Below are 16,643 nucleotides of genomic sequence, written 5' to 3' on the forward strand. Positions count from 1 at the left end.
GCAACTGTCATTCAAGAAGAATTGGCCATCTCCCTAGCCCTGACAGCCCTCTGCATGCTAAGCAATTCCCCTGGGTAAATATGGCAGGCCTGAGTCACAGAAGAGAATGAGGAAATTTGACTTTCAGAAGAGGGTGTGGGGTAAAGAGGAAAGGTGCTCTGAAGCATGAGGGATGAGTGATAGGATTCCTATCGATAACAAATACTACAGGTTACTAAAATCTCCTCTAACATAGAAAGACATAATGTAACAGTATAAAATCTCACCAATTTAACTCTTGTTATCCGCTTGAGATGTTTACTTATAGCATGAAACATAACCAGTTTATTCTTAAATGCTTTCAGAGACACCAGGAAGCATTTTAACAACTCATTCTGTCCATTGAGATGATTCTGCATTTAAACATTTCCCTTGTGCATTCTTATCCCTCTCCCTGCCCCACCCCACCCAACCCCCCCAAATTTGTGGCTAACCATCTATGCTTGCTTTTGCTTTATTTTTTGTTTGTTTTGTTTTGCTTCTTTGAGTAGATGAATAACAAGATGCTTTTCCCTCCTCTAGAACATATCCTCCCCTGAGAGTTCCCCTGCGAATAGGCCCGAGTCCCTGTCACCCGAGGTAGTTATCACACCATCTCAATCACACTTGGAGGCTGTGAGTGAGTGGGCATGAGTGTGTTCCTGTGTGTGTGGGGAGGGCTTTGGGGATCCGAGTGAATGGGGTGATGGGCTGGAGGGTGGCCGATTGGTCACTGTAAGGTGAATGAATTTTCCCATGTGTGACTGTGGTTACTCAGAATTCTCAATGTAGATGGAGGAAAATGAAGTAGGGGTGTGTGTGTGTGTGGTGGGGTTCGTTTTTGTTGTTTTTGAGGGGAGGGCGGTGGGTATGGCTGAAGAGTTCTTTTAAAGTAGAATAGAATCTAGAAGTCAAGTTTAAAGGAGCTGAAAATGTGGGAACCTTGTTAAAGTCTAACAAAGTGTGTTTGTTATATAAGGAAGGTTAAATCACCAGTTGGTAGGAGCTGTCTTTTGATATTTATTATCTTGGGCTTGATGAAGGAGCAGCTTATATTGAAAAAGTTAGGCAGTGATTTACGCTTTATTCCAGAGTTAATCTGACAGCTCTCTTTAAGTGGATGTTTTGAGCTTTGGTTGATAGATTAAGCATCTTCTTTAGAAAGGCAGAGTCATAACTCTCAGCTTAAACCAGCCCATGGCTTCTGTGACTCATGTGTCCATTCTACAGTGGTTGGGGAGATGGTTGCTGTACAGATGGTATCTCTTAGAATATCAAATCTTATGCTATGGAGATGTTAAATTTAAATGCTAGTGCTAGAGTTTCTTAACTTGTTAGAAGATTTCAACAAAGGTAGCAGCGATAACTCCATGAATCCACATGGAGCCTTACTCCTCCTGAAAAGAAAGTTACAGTGGCTCATAAACTTTCAGAAATTAAGAACTTTTATTCCCACCCCTTCCAGTAAAACGTTAGTGCTAAAACTCAGTGACAGGTGACCAAATTCTGAATTGGTAGGATTTTATAGATCAGTGTGAAACTAAAGATTGTATTCTAGTGTACTAGAGGTTTTTGGATAAGTCTTATTTTGTAAGGAGCATAGAGCTCTCTCTCCTCAGTTGCTAAAGATTCTAAGATAGAATAACTTGAAGGCTGACAATGGTGTATTATCTGGGTTTCTGATTCTATTCTTGTAGAGAGTTAGCTGTAGTGGACATAGTGGCAGAAAATCTTTGATGTTAGGAGGTGATGATGACCAAGTAGATGGGTTTATTTTTGGTACGTTTCAGCATTTCAGATACTCTGCAGTGATGAACATTAGTGGTCTTTTGTATGTTGACATACATTAGAGGATGTAGAAAGAATTGAGTGACCAGAAAGTTTATGAGAAACACACATACTTAATAGTGAAAGTGAGTGAAGAACTGGTTGGTTGATGTCTTCAACTAATACCATTCTCCTTCCCTGAACCAGTAACTTAAATACTTGATTTTTCGTCTACTTTCTGCTTTCTTTCACCTTTTCCTCTCCTCCCACCTTCCATCAATATTAGTTTAGAAATGAATAACACCAGAAGCCAGTTATCTTAAGACACCATTCTCATCTCTGTGGCTCCATGGGGCTCAGGTAAATCCCTGATTATACTGCCAGTCCCTGAATGTAGTGCAAGGTGACTCAGCAAACCTGATGAAAGGCTAAGCAGGCAAAATAGTCACATTTGGCCAATTATCTAATTCTGACTTTCCCAGTATTCTCATCCAAAGACTTTAAATCAATTTGGGAAAGGCCAGGATTCTTTGGTAATCTGGCATGTGTACACTGGTGCTACATGGGACCTTTACAGATGTTAACGGCTTTCTCTATTCTACTTTCGTCCCTCTTACCTTTCCTTATTCACCTGTGCCCCCTCACTTCCCTTCTTTTCTGCCCTTTGACTTTTTCCTTTCTCCCCTACCCCATGTCTCCGTTGATTTTTATTCTTTCAGCTTTGTCACCGAAAAGACCTGGACTTGACAAAAGTAGGCTACCTTGACTCCAACACTAACAGCTGTGCTGACAGACCTTCCCTGATCAACTCGGGTCATTCTGACCTGGCTCCTCATCCCTCTGTTGGACCCACCTCTGAGACTGGTTTTACAAGCAGGAGTGGAGATGGACATCAGACTCTTGTGAGAAACTCGGACCAGACATTCCGGACAGAGTTTAACTTGATGTATGCCTACTCCCCATTGAACGCTATGCCTCGAGCAGATGGATTGTATCGAGGGTCTCCCCTGGTAGGGGATAGAAAGCCTTTACATTTGGATGGGGGCTATTGTTCCCCTGCAGAAGGGTTTCCCAGCAGATATGAACATGGTTTTCTGAAAGACATCTCTCGTGGATCCATGTCACCTGGTGGCGAAAGAACTTGTGAAGGAGTCCCATCTGCCCCCCAGAACCCACCACAGAGGAAAAAGGTAAGTGTTTCATATTTTATAGACCCTTTTGAAGAACATTAACTGAATAATTCAGTAAGTAGTCACTGAGTTACCACTATGTTTTCAGCACTGTTCTCATTGTGAGGAAAATGAAGATAAGTAAGACACAGTCTCTTGGCATGTTCAGTGAAAGACTATATTAATACAATTTGATGAGTGTTGTAAATATTAAGCAAATTTAAATGCTTCTCATGTATGTGCCATACAGTTGGCTAGGCAATTCAAAGGATAAAGCAATGAAAAAGAATAATCCTACTTTACATGTTTCATGCTACTTTTCATGTTCTGGGCACCATTAGGCTCCTCTTATGCATTCAGCCTCACAATAGTCCTATAAGATGGGTAATTTCCCATTTTGCAAATGATGGAACTCAAGACGAGTTGCATAACTTGCCCATGGTCACACAGATAGTGTATGGATGAGCTAGGACACTCCCCAGGTCTGCCTGATTCCAAGTATGCTCTTACTGTCACCATGCTGTATCGCTGCTTCAATTTCACCCTAATGGAGCCGATAGCAAGTGAGACTGAGCTTAGCAGATAATTACATTAATGATGAGAAAAAAGAACAATTTAATTAGAGGAAACTTGGCCAAGTTGGATAGTGGAGGGTACTTGAGGTTCAAACAAGAGGTTCATAGCCAAGATTGCGAGGAATAGCGTGAAAGGTGACAGGTCACTGATTTGGCTGATCTCAAATAGTAAGTAATCAATCAGTCAACATATTGAGGGAATGAAGATGCTACAGAGCAGAACAAGTGGCTGTGACACACCATTGAGTGGGCAGCAGGGATGTGATATGACTGCAGTTGAATGTTGCTGTGGTAGCAGGTGAGAAGTGAGGAGAGTAGAGATGGGCAGGACCAGGTCACAGAGATCTGATTTGGGGCTTGACTTGTAGGTGATGCCTGTTCTAGAAATTACGAAGCCAAAAACCTGCTTATGTCCTCTGTGTGTGACAGTCTCACATAATTGCCAAGTATCTGTGGTACTTTTGTTCACATGTAGGCTGGTGGCTTTTTATCTTTGCATTGCAATGAAATACATTACCAGAATTCTTACACTAACTCCTTTCCATGATTGTGTATAGAAATCGCATACACAAAATTGTCTTACTTTGTATTTTTGTTATATTTTGTATTTGAACAGAAAATTGAGAGCCCTAAGTGATTAAAAGAAGGAGGAAACACTGGCAGATAATTTGTAATAAAATAGCATTGGGGGGACTTCCCTGGCAGTCTGGTGGTTAAGACACTGAGCTTCCACTGCAGGGGGCTTGGGTTGGGTCCCCAGTCAGGAAACTAAGATCCTGCATGCCAGGAGGCACGGCCACCCTGCCCCCACCCCCCACCAAAAAAAAAAAAAAATTAGCATTAGGTTTAGAATACTGTTGCATGAGACTCATAGATTTAGAGAACAAACTTTTGGTTGCCGCAGGGTAAGGGTTAGAGAGGTTGGGATCGACATGTCCGCACTGCTGTATTTAACATGGATAACCAACAGGGTCCTACTGTATAGCACAGGGAACTCTGCTCAGTGTTATGTGGCAGCCTGGATGGGAGGGGAGTTTGGGGGAGAAAGGATACATGTTTATGCATGGCTGAGTCAGTCTGCTGTGCACCTGAAACTCTCACAGCATTGTTAATCGGCTATACTCCAATATAAAATAAACATTTTTTAAAAAAAGATTACTCTTGTATGAACAGTATTGACTAGCAGGAACAAAAGCGGTAACAAGTCTTTGGATTTCTAGTTTCATTTATTATGTGCAAAAATGATTGAAATCATGATCTGTTATTTCAGAAATATTGTTGAGCACCTGCTATCAGGCAAGTTCTGTGCTATACATTAAAGACAAAAAGCCAAATAAATTTGTTCTCTGCCCTTGCACAACATAACAGTTTATACGTATACAAGACACTGTGTTAGGTCGAAAGCCAGTGTAAGCACATTGTGCTGTAACAGCCAAAGGGGGTGTACTAGGTGGACAGGGAAGAGGGCTTTCAGTGTGGCAGTCAGGAAAGAATAAGGCAGCGGAATGGCAAGTTCGGGAGACGTTTCCAGGTGCAGGTTTTCTAGAGCTGGCACAACTGTAGGGATTTCTGGGGATTGAGGAAGAGACTTTCTCAAACTGCACAATCTCCCAGCTCTTCACCTTCCCTTTCATGTATTTTTGTTTGTTTTTGGCCATGCCATGCAGCATTTGGTATCTTAGTTCCCCAACCAGGGGTTGAACCTGTGCCCCTGCCTTGGAAGCACAGAGTCTTAACCACTGGACCACCAGAGAAGTCCCCCACCTTTCTCAGTGGTACCTTTGTTGCAGATAACTGTGATAGCACACTTCTGTTACATGGAACTGTGATCTCACAGGTTTTTCTGAAGGCAGAATAAAGGTTGAGGTCTACTGGTAAATGCCATTTTTCAAAAATGTCATCTCCGGGTATATTCTTTTTTTCTAACCAGCTTCTCACTGATTTAAATATGTAGCTGTGCTCAGGTCTCTCTCACACCTGGAAAAAGTCACCTGTTGGTGCCTGTTTTGTTGCCTGGCCTGCTAGCGGTTTCCAAGGGTTCCATATTCTTTCCCCACTGCTAGTGATCCACAAATGATGTGTAGCTGGAGTCCTGTTTCTTTTTTCCTTCCTAGGTATCCCTGCTGGAGTACCGCAAACGGAAACAAGAAGCCAAGGAAAATTCTGCTGGTGGGGGAGGTGACTCCACACAGAGCAAAAGCAAGTCTGCAGGAGCTGGGCAAGGCGGCAGTAACTCACTTTCTGACACTGGTGCCCATGGTGTGCAGGGATCCTCAGCCCGAACTCCATCTTCCCCTCACAAAAAATTCTCCCCGTCTCATTCCTCTATGTCTCATCTGGAGGCGGTAAGCCCATCAGATTCCAGAGGCACTTCGTCTCACTGCAGACCTCAAGAGAGTATCAGCAGTAGGTGGTAAGTTTAAGTTTGATGCTCTGATGATTAAATTCAGGAGGGAGATAAACGTCTAGACTCTTTACCTAAGATACATGGAAACATTTACTTGAGGAAGCCAGCCAGCAGTACTGTGTACCATATTCGGCTGATTTAATAGTATCAGTCACAGTCCCCGAGCTTTACAGAAGCAAACAATTGCCACCGAGCCTGCAGAACAATATGTTGGACGGCATATAGTTGTGGACACAGAGGAGTTATTTTATTCACTGGGCACTAACACTGCCTCTTCTATTTTCTCATTTCATGGGTAAGGTAAGTCAGGAGATGAGCTCAGTTCCACTGAAACTAACATCAGGTGTCTCAGTTCCACATGGCTGACATATATGGAGAGTTGGGACACACCCTGAAAGGATTTGTCTAGTTTAAGAGAGATGACAGATAAATAGATAATACTGATGTCAGGTACTAAGTATCAAATGAGTGAAATAAAGAATGAGGCATTTTAGGGATATTGAACTGAAGAAATGATGTCTGGAAGAGAAGAGACACGACTCAAATGAGCAAAGTTCATTAGTCTGTGAGACATTACTACTCCCTGCCAGTCACATGACATCAGAGAAGAGAAAAATCGCGTTTCAAGGTGGAAGTTAAAAGCAGTAGACACCTTTAAATCCCCCTTCTCCTTGATTGTTTTTTTCTTTTCTTAAAGTGTTTATTCTTAGGTGCCCGACATAGTTTGAGGCAGAGAAAATACCTTGTTTTAAATTGGTCCTGAAGAAAATAATGTTTTAAAAGAGGATGTTTTAAGAAACATTGTACAGCAGTTTGTCAGAGCCTTGTTTGTTCCGTACTCTTAACTCTCAAATCCTATGGCATAAGTGTATACCCTGTTGCCTTCACAGGATGGTTCCCACATCAGTAGAACGACTCCGAGAAGGAGGGAGCATCCCCAAGGTCCTCCGAAGCAGTGTGAGGGTGGCCCAGAAAGGAGAGCCTTCTCCCACGTGGGAGAGTAACATCACAGAGAAAGACTCAGGTGAGCCGACGGCCGCCTTCTGCCAGCCAGGTTCAGGGACACATGAGCCAGGCTCCACACAGTTCACACCAAATGCTGGGCTGAGGTGAGTCCATTTCTTAATGAGGTTGGGCTCCCTTACATGCAAAGTTCCAGCTCAGTCTTGCTTTCATTTTCTTGGGCTATAGCATTCTTAAGGTCTAGCGTTGCTTGCTCTCTGTCTGCTCTTTTTTCCCAAAGGATACCTTTCTGTAACTCATCTCTCCAAAGCCCTGGGAATCACGTTGCTGAAGGATGAAGAGAAAGAAGGAGACAGAAATCAGATCAGGCATTTAAAACAGCCCATAATTAACCACTCATTTTGCCCTTCTGGCATGCTGCACTCACCTGATTTATCAGAGAGCAGCATGGATTGGTGCTGGCATTGGTGACTTGAATGAACAATGGCTCTCTCTCACTCATTCTTAGAAAATGAGTTGATTTTGTATTACCTTCCAGACCCTGCCGATGGTGAAGTCCCAGAGACACTGAGCTCAGCACTCTCTAAAGGAGCAGCCGTTTACAGCCCTTCCAGATACAGCTACCAGGTGAGGCAAGAAAGTGCTCATCTCTGGGCATAGGAATGTGTTCTGGGTTCCAAATGTTTTGTGATCCTGGCCGTCCTTTGCAGTTGAGATGTCGTCTTTGCATATAGTTTCAGCAGCCTTGGAAATAAGTCATCATCGGCTCACCTTCAGGTAATAAACCATGCCAGAAAATTGAAGTGTCCAAAGACAGCCGTTTTACTGTCTTTGGTATCGTATAAAGAACAAATGTTTAAGAAGATGAAGAAGAAGAAAAAGAAAAAGTAGGGTCTTTTAAATATTCACAAGTCTCAAAGGCTTAAATAGGGACTTTTTCACCTCCTTATGCTTTTCCTCCCAACTCTTTCTAGCTCCTGCAGTGTGATAGTCCACGGACAGAATCACAAAGCCTCCTTCAACAGAGTTCCTCCCCCTTTAGAGGACATCCCACCCAGTCTCCGGGATACAGTTATCGAACTACTGCACTGAGACCTGGGAACCCCCCTTCTCATGGTTCTTCAGAATCCTCCCTCTCTTCCACGTCCTATTCCAGCCCCGCCCACCCTGTGTCCACAGACTCGTTGGCCCCATTTACGGGGACACCAGGGTATTATAGCAGCCAGCCACATTCTGGAAACAGCACCGGCAGCAGTCTTCCAAGGAGGAGCTGCCCTTCTAGTGCTGCTAGCCCTACCCCACAGGGCCCCTCAGACTCGCCGACCTCAGACTCGGTTTCCCAGTCCAGCACAGGAACTCTGAGTTCCAACTCCTTTCCTCAGAACTCTAGGTCGTCATTGTCATCAGACTTCCGGACTATCAGTCTGCCCAGTGCTGGGCAGTCAGCTGCCTACCAGGCCTCCAGGGTATCTGCGGTTTCCAATTCACAGCACTACCCACATCGAGGGAGTGGGGGTGTGCACCAGTACCGACTCCAGCCACTGCAGGGGTCGGGGGTCAAGACTCAGACAGGACTTTCCTAGGGCTTCTGGATTTGGGCAAACAGAACTTGAATGAGCCCATAGCTGCTTCCTTCCAGCTGCCTCTGGAACCTAGGCCGAGCATATTGCTGGGGAAGGGGGTACAAGGTGCCAGAGGATTGGGTCTGGTCGACAAGAAACAAGACTTGTGGTCATGACTGGCTCTGGCCTTGGAGAAAGATGTAAATCTTGTCTGAAGCAGAGACTATAAAGAAGTTTCTCCCTGCTGTTAAGGGTACATTGTTGACAAGCAAATGGTGTTTCAGTTAGTAACGATTCTAAGTGCAATGAGTTGTGTTGAAGCCTCCATCTCCCATCCTTGCCTGTAGCCTGTAGTCACATGTGCAGTGAGGACATCTTTTTAAATCCAAAAAAGAAAAAAGTTTTCAAAGGAAAAAAAAGGTGAAAAGAGCCAATCTCAAAGCCCCAAGCCATCTGAGTAGTGTTAGGGTTTTATGCACTTAAGAAAAAAGGTGGGTATATAAAACAACCATTCCAAAAGCAGGTATCTGGCCAAGGTGTGTTCACTGAGAATATTCCTTACCTTTGTCTTAAAAACACCAAGAGGCAGGGATAGTGAAGCTTGGTGTGTGCTCTGAGGGGTTCCTGGATCTCTGAAGAAGTACTCGTGGTCAGTTCTTGATTATTCAGAAGCAGATTATCGTAGTAGATTGTCTGAGCCCCCAGCTGGGTACCAGCCCACTCCCCTTCCTATTTCACAGCTCAGAAACCCATGAAGTAAGTAGGCAAAGAAAAGAGAGATGGGCCAATTGCATTGCTGCTTACCAGCCATTGGCAATGCATTTGATTAGGAAGAGTCCCAAGTAGTTTGGGAGTTCTTTGAATTTTATTTTTTCTACTCCCAGTTAATCAGGAGTTGCCGATCCCCTGAGTAGGACTGCCTCCAAGATTGGAGAGCATGCACTCGTGACTGCAGGGTAAGAGTGGAAAGCTTTGATTGTGGAATGGCACCGACAGGACTGTGATTGTGTGTGGGCATGTCCCACGTTTCTTTGGGAGACGCTTATTTGAGAGTGGCCCAGGTGAGAGTGTTTTAAAGCCACCCACACACCTAATGACAGCTGTTCTGGATGAGAGATGAGAGCAGACGGGCTTCTCCCCATCAGTGCATTGTGCCTGTTGTACACCCCTGGAGGAGCCCTGGGGCCAGCCAGGTGGGGTACACAATCTTTTTAAATTCCATACGGTTGCCAGCTTATTTCTTTCACTTGTTTACTGTAATATCCAGCGTGTTTTTATTTATCTAATTTTTGTATTCAGTTATAACCATGGTAGGGGTAGCAAATATCTGACAGGTGTAATCCCTGGTGCTGCAGTGGACCTTACTTCTTTCTTTTGGACAAGATAATACTGTGAGTCTCCCTCCTTCCTTCCCTCCAATTTGTTTTTTTCCTTTTTTCCCTCAACCTCTTGCATCCCCTTTTCTTTCTACCCCTCCGACAACTATCATATGCACAGTCTTCTCTCTTTGTGTGTGACTGTTACAAAATTTCACTTTTTCAAAATTCAAATCAGGTGTTTGCTCAAATGAGGGGAGATTTTTTTTTTAATGCTGAAACGTCAGCAGAATACTTTTCTTTATGTTGTTTCCCCCACAAACCCATCAGTCTGGGAGAGCGTTGGGAGTGGAAATCATGTTGCCTGGGATGCTGGTTTCTTTGTATATTATATAAAACGTATGTAAATGTCTCTCCATTTGGGCTGGGGTTTGCATTCTCCCCTTGGCTATTAACCAAGGGGAGAGGCCAGCGGGCAGGCGGCCCTCACCCTGCCTGGCACGTGCAGAGACCCCAGCCACTCTGTGTGGGCAGGGTGCTGTCAAGACCAGACCTCTGGGGGGGGTGGGGCGGGGGGTGGGGGGGACTCTTGGAAGGGAAGAAGTGTCACTTCTTTCTCAAGTGGAGTGTTTACACCTTGCTGTAACATTTGAACTTTCACAAGAGATGTAATAATTTTGATAATAAAATTCTTAACCATAATAATCATCAGTTGAGAACTCCTTTGTCCAGTTCTGTGGTACAGCCTTGTGTAGTTTTCCTGAAGCTGTCCTGAAAGAGCAGGATGGGCCCACAGTCAGGAGACTGTGCTTGGTGGAGTTGTGTTGCCCGTAATGGGGTCGGGAGTACAGATGGATCTTCCTCACCATTTCATGACTTAGATCAGGCCATAAGGGGGACTTCTCTGGTGGTCCAGTGGGTAAGAATCTGCCTTCCAATGCAGAAGACCCAAGTTCCATACCTGGTTGGGGAACTAAGATCCAGCATGCTGTGGTCAACTGGAGAGCCCGCACGCTGCAATGAGGAGCCCAAGCGCCGCAACAAAGGCTCAGCATACCCCAAAACACATCAGGCAGTGACGCTTTACTAAAGAGTTGCTGTGTGCTAAACTGCATATAAGATGCCAGGAATATGAAGATAAGACAGCCACCTGCTCCATTCCTAGGTGCTTTGCTGTCGGTGTAATACAGGTGTTAGAAACTGAACTGTGGTAAAGAAATAAGCAAGTGCGCGTTATACACAACTTCACAGTTAACCACGCTCTTCCACCTCAGTCATTTGCTGTCTCATTGATCCTTAAAATGTATGAGGTAGGTGTATTATTCTCAGTCTGTAATTTTTTTTTATAAATTTCAGAGGATACAATGTGTCTAAGAATTCTCTCATCCAAATGTCAGGCTCAAACTGACAGTCTTGGAAATTTTGCAGTTTACCCAGGAGACAAATAAAGATGCTTGAAACTAGAAATCACTTAACTAACTGAAAAAGTGTATCATACCCTTTCTTGCCTTAAAAATAACAGTCCAGCCTTTTTAGCTCTGAAGAATCATTTTTATGGTACAGGGTTCTCTGTTTGACAGAGCTCACCCTGAAGAAAAAAGTGCACTATTCTCCAAATGGACTGTGTATTTACTTCGAAACCACACTGACCATCAGTTCATCAACTGGAGCTGGAACAGCCTTCGTAACCTGCTATGAGGCTGAGACAGAAAGGTTCCTGTGCTGAAGATCAGTAAAGGAAAGAGCTTGAAGATAAGCATAGCTATTGAAGGAGATGCTGTTCCCTGCTCCTACACTCAAAACTTAACTCTGGGAAGATAATAGTTTTGAATATTTCTCAAGTACTCCATAAAAGCACACAGGGCAGTCATGATAGCAAAACAGAACCTTGGACAACTTTATAGGAAGCCTGCATATCCCCATCAGCCTCAAAACAAGAGAGCACAAGACTTTCATGTTACCATGTTCTCTTCCAGAGGAAGCAGTGGCGTGTCTGCTAGGTCTCAGAACTCCAGATGAACACTCACTTGGAAGTTCAGCAAGGCAGTGTGAGAACAAGTCAGACTAGGATGAGTTTGCAGTGTGCTCAGAGGGTGTGTGGTTAAGTCTGAAGGTACTGGAGCAGTCTGGGCCCAAGAAAATTCTAAATGGAGTTTTGCAGGGGTGAAGGATCACGTTAAATGAAGTATTTTGAATGAGTAAAACTAGGATTGTCTGTAAAGGTGTTAAATAGCTTTACTTTTTTTTTTTAACTCCTGAGAGAAACAGTTGGTCATAAATTGGTCTGCTGGATTGCATCAGCTGTTGTTTGTAAAGTCCATATTTTAGTATTTTGCACACACAAAATACGTGCTGTAGAACCTTGAAACTAGCGGGGGGCAGAAATCATTCCTCCCTTTATTGACCCATTAAAAGTGGGTAATAGTACCAAGGTCAAATTCCAAACATTTACAATAAAGGTGCAGAATAATATCCCCACAGACAGTAAGTGCATACTAATGCAATATGACAAGAAATGGAAAAAACAGTATACAGATTGGTAAGGAAGAAATAACTGTTCACAGAGGACATAAATATCTTAAATGACTGCTTACCCAAAAAAATGAAACTCCATGCAACTAATAAGCATTTATAGCAAGGTTGCAGGGACTGAGGTTAATAACAAATGTCAATTGTTTCCCTATATATCAACAACAAACAACTGAAATTTGAAAGTTAAAACACAACATTTACATTCAAACCCCAAAAATGAAATAAGCAGACATCTAATAAAAGACCTAAAAACCTATATGGGTAAAACTACAAAACTCTTGGTTAAAGAACTAAAAAGAAATATTCCATAGCCATGAATGGGAAGACTGAGCATCAGGATGAAATATCTCAACTTGATCTTTGGTTTGTAATCCTAATCAGATTCCCAGCTGATTATTTTCAGGATATCAACGGAATGATTCTGAAATTCATAAGCAGAAGAAAAAGGCCCAGAATAGCAAACACAGTGCTAAAAGGGACAAATAAAGTCATCCAGGCTTTAATATAAAGCTAATCAAGACAGCCTGGCATTGAAATAAGAATAGATAAATAGGTCAGTGGATCAGAATATAGCACTCAGAAACAAACCCACACAAATACTTGACCAGCAAGAGCAATACAATAGAGAAAAGATAGTCTTCAACTAATGGAGTTTGAACAACTGGACATCCATTAGCAAAAAAAAAGTGAATCTAGACTCAAACCGTACACACTTCACAAAAAGTAAACTCAAAATGGATCACAGACCTAAACATAGAAAGCAAAACTGTTAAACAAACATAGATGATAACAGTCTAGAAAGCATAACACCAATACCACCATCCTTGAAATAAGTAACTGATAAGCTAAATTAACATCTGTTCTGCAAAAGACTCTGTCAAGAGAAGAAAAGCCACATATTGGGAGAAAATACTTGGAGAGAGAAGACACCTCTAACTAAAGGACTGTTACCCAATGTACAAAAAGCTCTTAAAACTCAACAGTAAGTAATCAGACAATCTTCAGATTCAGTATAATCCTTACCAAAATTCTAGTGGCATTTTTTACAGAAATAGACAATCCTAAAATACGTATAGAACCAAAGAATACCCTGAATAGCCAAAGCCATTTCAAAAAAGAACAAAGCTGGAGGCCAGTTTCATGCTTCCTGATTTCAAACTATACTACAAAGGTATGGTGATTACAGCGGTATGGTACTGGCATAAAAACACACACAGATGAATGAACAGGACAGAGAACCCCAAGATAAACCCATGCTTGTACAATTGATGATGACAGAAGAGCCCAGAGTAAATAGGGAAAAGAGTCTATTCAATAAATGAGAAAACAGCACAGCCACATGTAAAAGAATAAAATGGGATAGCTATCTTACACCGTGTTCAAAAATTAACTCATGATGGATTAACGACTCGAATGTAAGAACTGAAACTATAAAACTCGAAACAGTGTGCTCCTTGCCATTGGACTTGGTGATGGATTTTTGGGTTTGACACCACAAGCACAAGCAACAAAAGCCAGAGTAAACAAGGGAGACCACATCAGACTAAAAAACCTCTGCACAAGCAAAAGAAAGGAAATCATGGACAAAATGAATGGGAGAAGATATTTGCAAATCATAACTCAAAAAGTTGAAATTAAAAAATGACCTGAAGATCTGAAAATAGATTTTTCCAAATAAGACATACAGATGGCAAACAAGTACATAAAAGATGTTCCACATGACTAAATACCAGGGAAATGCAAATCAAAAACTACAGTAATGTATCTCTTCACACTTGTTAGCATGACTGTTATCAGAAAGACAAATCAGTTCTAGTGAGGATCTGGAGAAAAGTGAACCCATGCGCACTTTTGGTGGGGGTGTAAACTGGTACAGGCTTTATGGAAACCAGTATGGATGTTACTCAAAAAATTAAAAATAGAACTACCATACAATCCAACAGTTCCACTTGTGGATATTTATCTGAAGAAAACAAAAACAGTCACCCCAAAGGACATTTGCACCCCCAAGTTCACTGCAGCATTATTTACAGCAGCCAAGATACAGAAACAACCTCTGTGTCCATTAGTGGATGAATAAAATGTATATTGACAATGACAGCCATAAGAAAAAAATGAAACCTTGCCATTTGCAACAACACAGATGTTCCTTGAGAGCATTATGCTAAGTGAAATAAGAGAAAACCAGGGGCCATATGGTCTCACTTATACGGGTAATCTTAAAATGAAGTCATGAATACAGAGAACAGATTGGTAGTTGGTTACCAGAGGCTGAGGATAAGAGTAGGCAAAATGGGTGAAGGCAATAAAAAGGTCAATCTTAGAATTTATTAAATCAGTCTTAGGGATGTAACTACAATGTGATGACTGTAGTTAATAATACTGTATTTGCCAGTTACTAAAGGAGTAGATCTTAAAAGTTCTCATCACAACAAAACAATTTTGTAGCTGTGATGTTGGATGTTGATTAGACATTGTGGTGATCATTTCACAATATATGTATACATTGACTTGTTATATACTAGAAACTAATATGTTGATGATAACCTCGGTGTTTTGTTTTTTTAATTAGAAGTTGAGAACAGTATGACAGCAGATCTACATAGCCTTCACATTGTAGGTCCAGCCTACATTTCTAGCTATATTTCACTTACATTAACTTTTTATGTCAACTGACTCTGGCTTCTTCACGGTCAGGATTTTACTGTTTATAGAGTTTTACATACAGGTTTGTGCTTAAGTCTTTGAGAAAGTGACAGAAGGGAAGTGAGAAGGAATAGCATTTTTTTGAGACATAAATGGATTTACCTAATTAGAAGATCCAGTAGACAAAGTTGAGGTCATGAAGTATAAGTTGAGAAAAATTTTTACCTGGAGAAATTGCAAAACAGAAATGGTGGTGAGGAAAGAAGTAGTGTTTATTTTACTGAAAGGGCTTAGGAAATCAGTCAGGCTTGTTGTTTTTTAAAGACTCTACTTCAAGATGTGGATACATTTTAAGGTCCAACGATATCGATACCCACCAGTAGGTATATAGCCTACTAGCACTCTTCAGTTCAAATAAAGCTGTATTTGGGGTTACCTGGAGAATGCTTTCTTATCATACCCTTGGCAAGAATAAAGAAAACAGCCTTATTTTTAAATGGGCAAAAGACCTTGCACAGACACTTAATGTACAAATGGCCAAGGAGCATGTGAAATACAGCACATGTCACTAGGAAACTGCAGATTGAAGCAATAGTGTGATGTCATTACCTATTAAGTTCAGTTCAGTCGATCAGTCGTGCCCGACTCTTTGCGACCCCATGAACCACAGCACGCCAGGCCTCCCTGTCCATCACCAACTCCCGGAGTTCACTCAAACTCATGTCCATCGAGTCGGTGATGCCATCCAGCCATCTCATTCTCTGTCGTCCCCGTCTCCTCCTACCCCCAATCGCTCCCAGCATCAGACTCTTTTCCAGTGAGTCAACTTTTCGTATGCGGTGGCCAAAGTATTGGAGTTTCAGCTTTAGCATCAGTCCTTCCAGTGAACACCCAGGATTGATCTCCTTTAGAATGGACTGGTTGGACCTCCTTGCAGTCCAAGGGACTCTCAAGAGTCTTCTCGAGCACCACAGTTCAAAAGCATCAATTCTTCGGCAATCAGCCTTCTTCACAGTCCAACTCTCAATGACCAAAATCCAAAACGGTGACACTGCCACATGCTGATGAGGATGTAAAGCAACAGGAACTCTCATTCATTGCTGGTGGGAGTGCAAACAGATGCACTCTATTTTGGAAAATAGATGCAACTACTTCGGAAAATAGTTTGGTAGTTTCTTAAAAAACTAAACATGCTGTACTCCTGCATAGTGCAGCAGTCGTGATTATTTGTGTTTACCCTATGAACGTGAAAATGTATGTCCACACAAAAGCCTGCACATAGATGCTACAGCAGCTTTATTGATAATTGCCAAATCTTGGAAGCAACCAAGATGTCCTTCAGTAGGTGAATGGGTAAATAAACTGGTATTTCTGAAAAGTGGATTATTACTCAGCAGTAAAATGAAACAAATTAGCAAGCCATTAAAAAATGGAGAAACGTTTAATACATATTACTAGTAGAGAAAGAAAACCAGTCCAGAAAGGCTACCTACTGGATGATTCCAGTGATAATGCAAAATTGTAGAAACGGTAACAAAATCAGCAGCTGAAGGGACAGGAGGATGAATGGGCAGAACACAGTATTTTTATGGTGGTGAAACTATTTTGTATAATACTGTAATGAGAGATACATGTAATTTTACATTTGCCCAAATCCACAGAATGTGAACTCTGTGGTACACTATGAA

The 16,643-nt window shown here is 42.1% G+C and overlaps 1 protein-coding gene across 21 annotated transcripts in view; it reads left to right on the forward strand.

Annotated features, from left to right (window-relative positions):
- Positions 1 to 10,355, forward strand: part of SETD5 (SET domain containing 5) — an 80,105-nt gene extending 69,750 nt beyond the window's left edge. For 13 of the 21 annotated variants that reach the window (XM_055414383.2, XM_088831682.1, XM_055414380.2 and 10 more), the window contains 6 exons: positions 562 to 618; positions 2,505 to 2,975; positions 5,644 to 5,942; positions 6,827 to 6,960; positions 7,438 to 7,526; positions 7,874 to 10,355. In XM_055414383.2, coding sequence (XP_055270358.2) covers positions 562 to 618; positions 2,505 to 2,975; positions 5,644 to 5,942; positions 6,827 to 6,960; positions 7,438 to 7,526; positions 7,874 to 8,482 — 1,659 coding nt within the window. In that variant the 3' untranslated portion in view covers positions 8,483 to 10,355. Of the gene's footprint in view, positions 1 to 561; positions 619 to 2,504; positions 2,976 to 5,643; positions 5,943 to 6,826; positions 7,046 to 7,437 lie in introns of all 21 variants that reach the window. The other 8 variants (XM_055414388.2, XM_088831684.1, XM_088831686.1 and 5 more) reach the window with 3 other exon arrangements.
- Positions 10,356 to 16,643: the final 6,288 nt, after the last annotated feature.

The sequence above is a fragment of the Moschus berezovskii genome, chromosome 24, assembly GCF_049115385.1.
Source record: "Moschus berezovskii isolate FMDL1 chromosome 24, NW_MosBer_1.0, whole genome shotgun sequence".
In the NCBI taxonomy this organism is placed as follows: Eukaryota; Metazoa; Chordata; class Mammalia; order Artiodactyla; family Moschidae; genus Moschus; species Moschus berezovskii.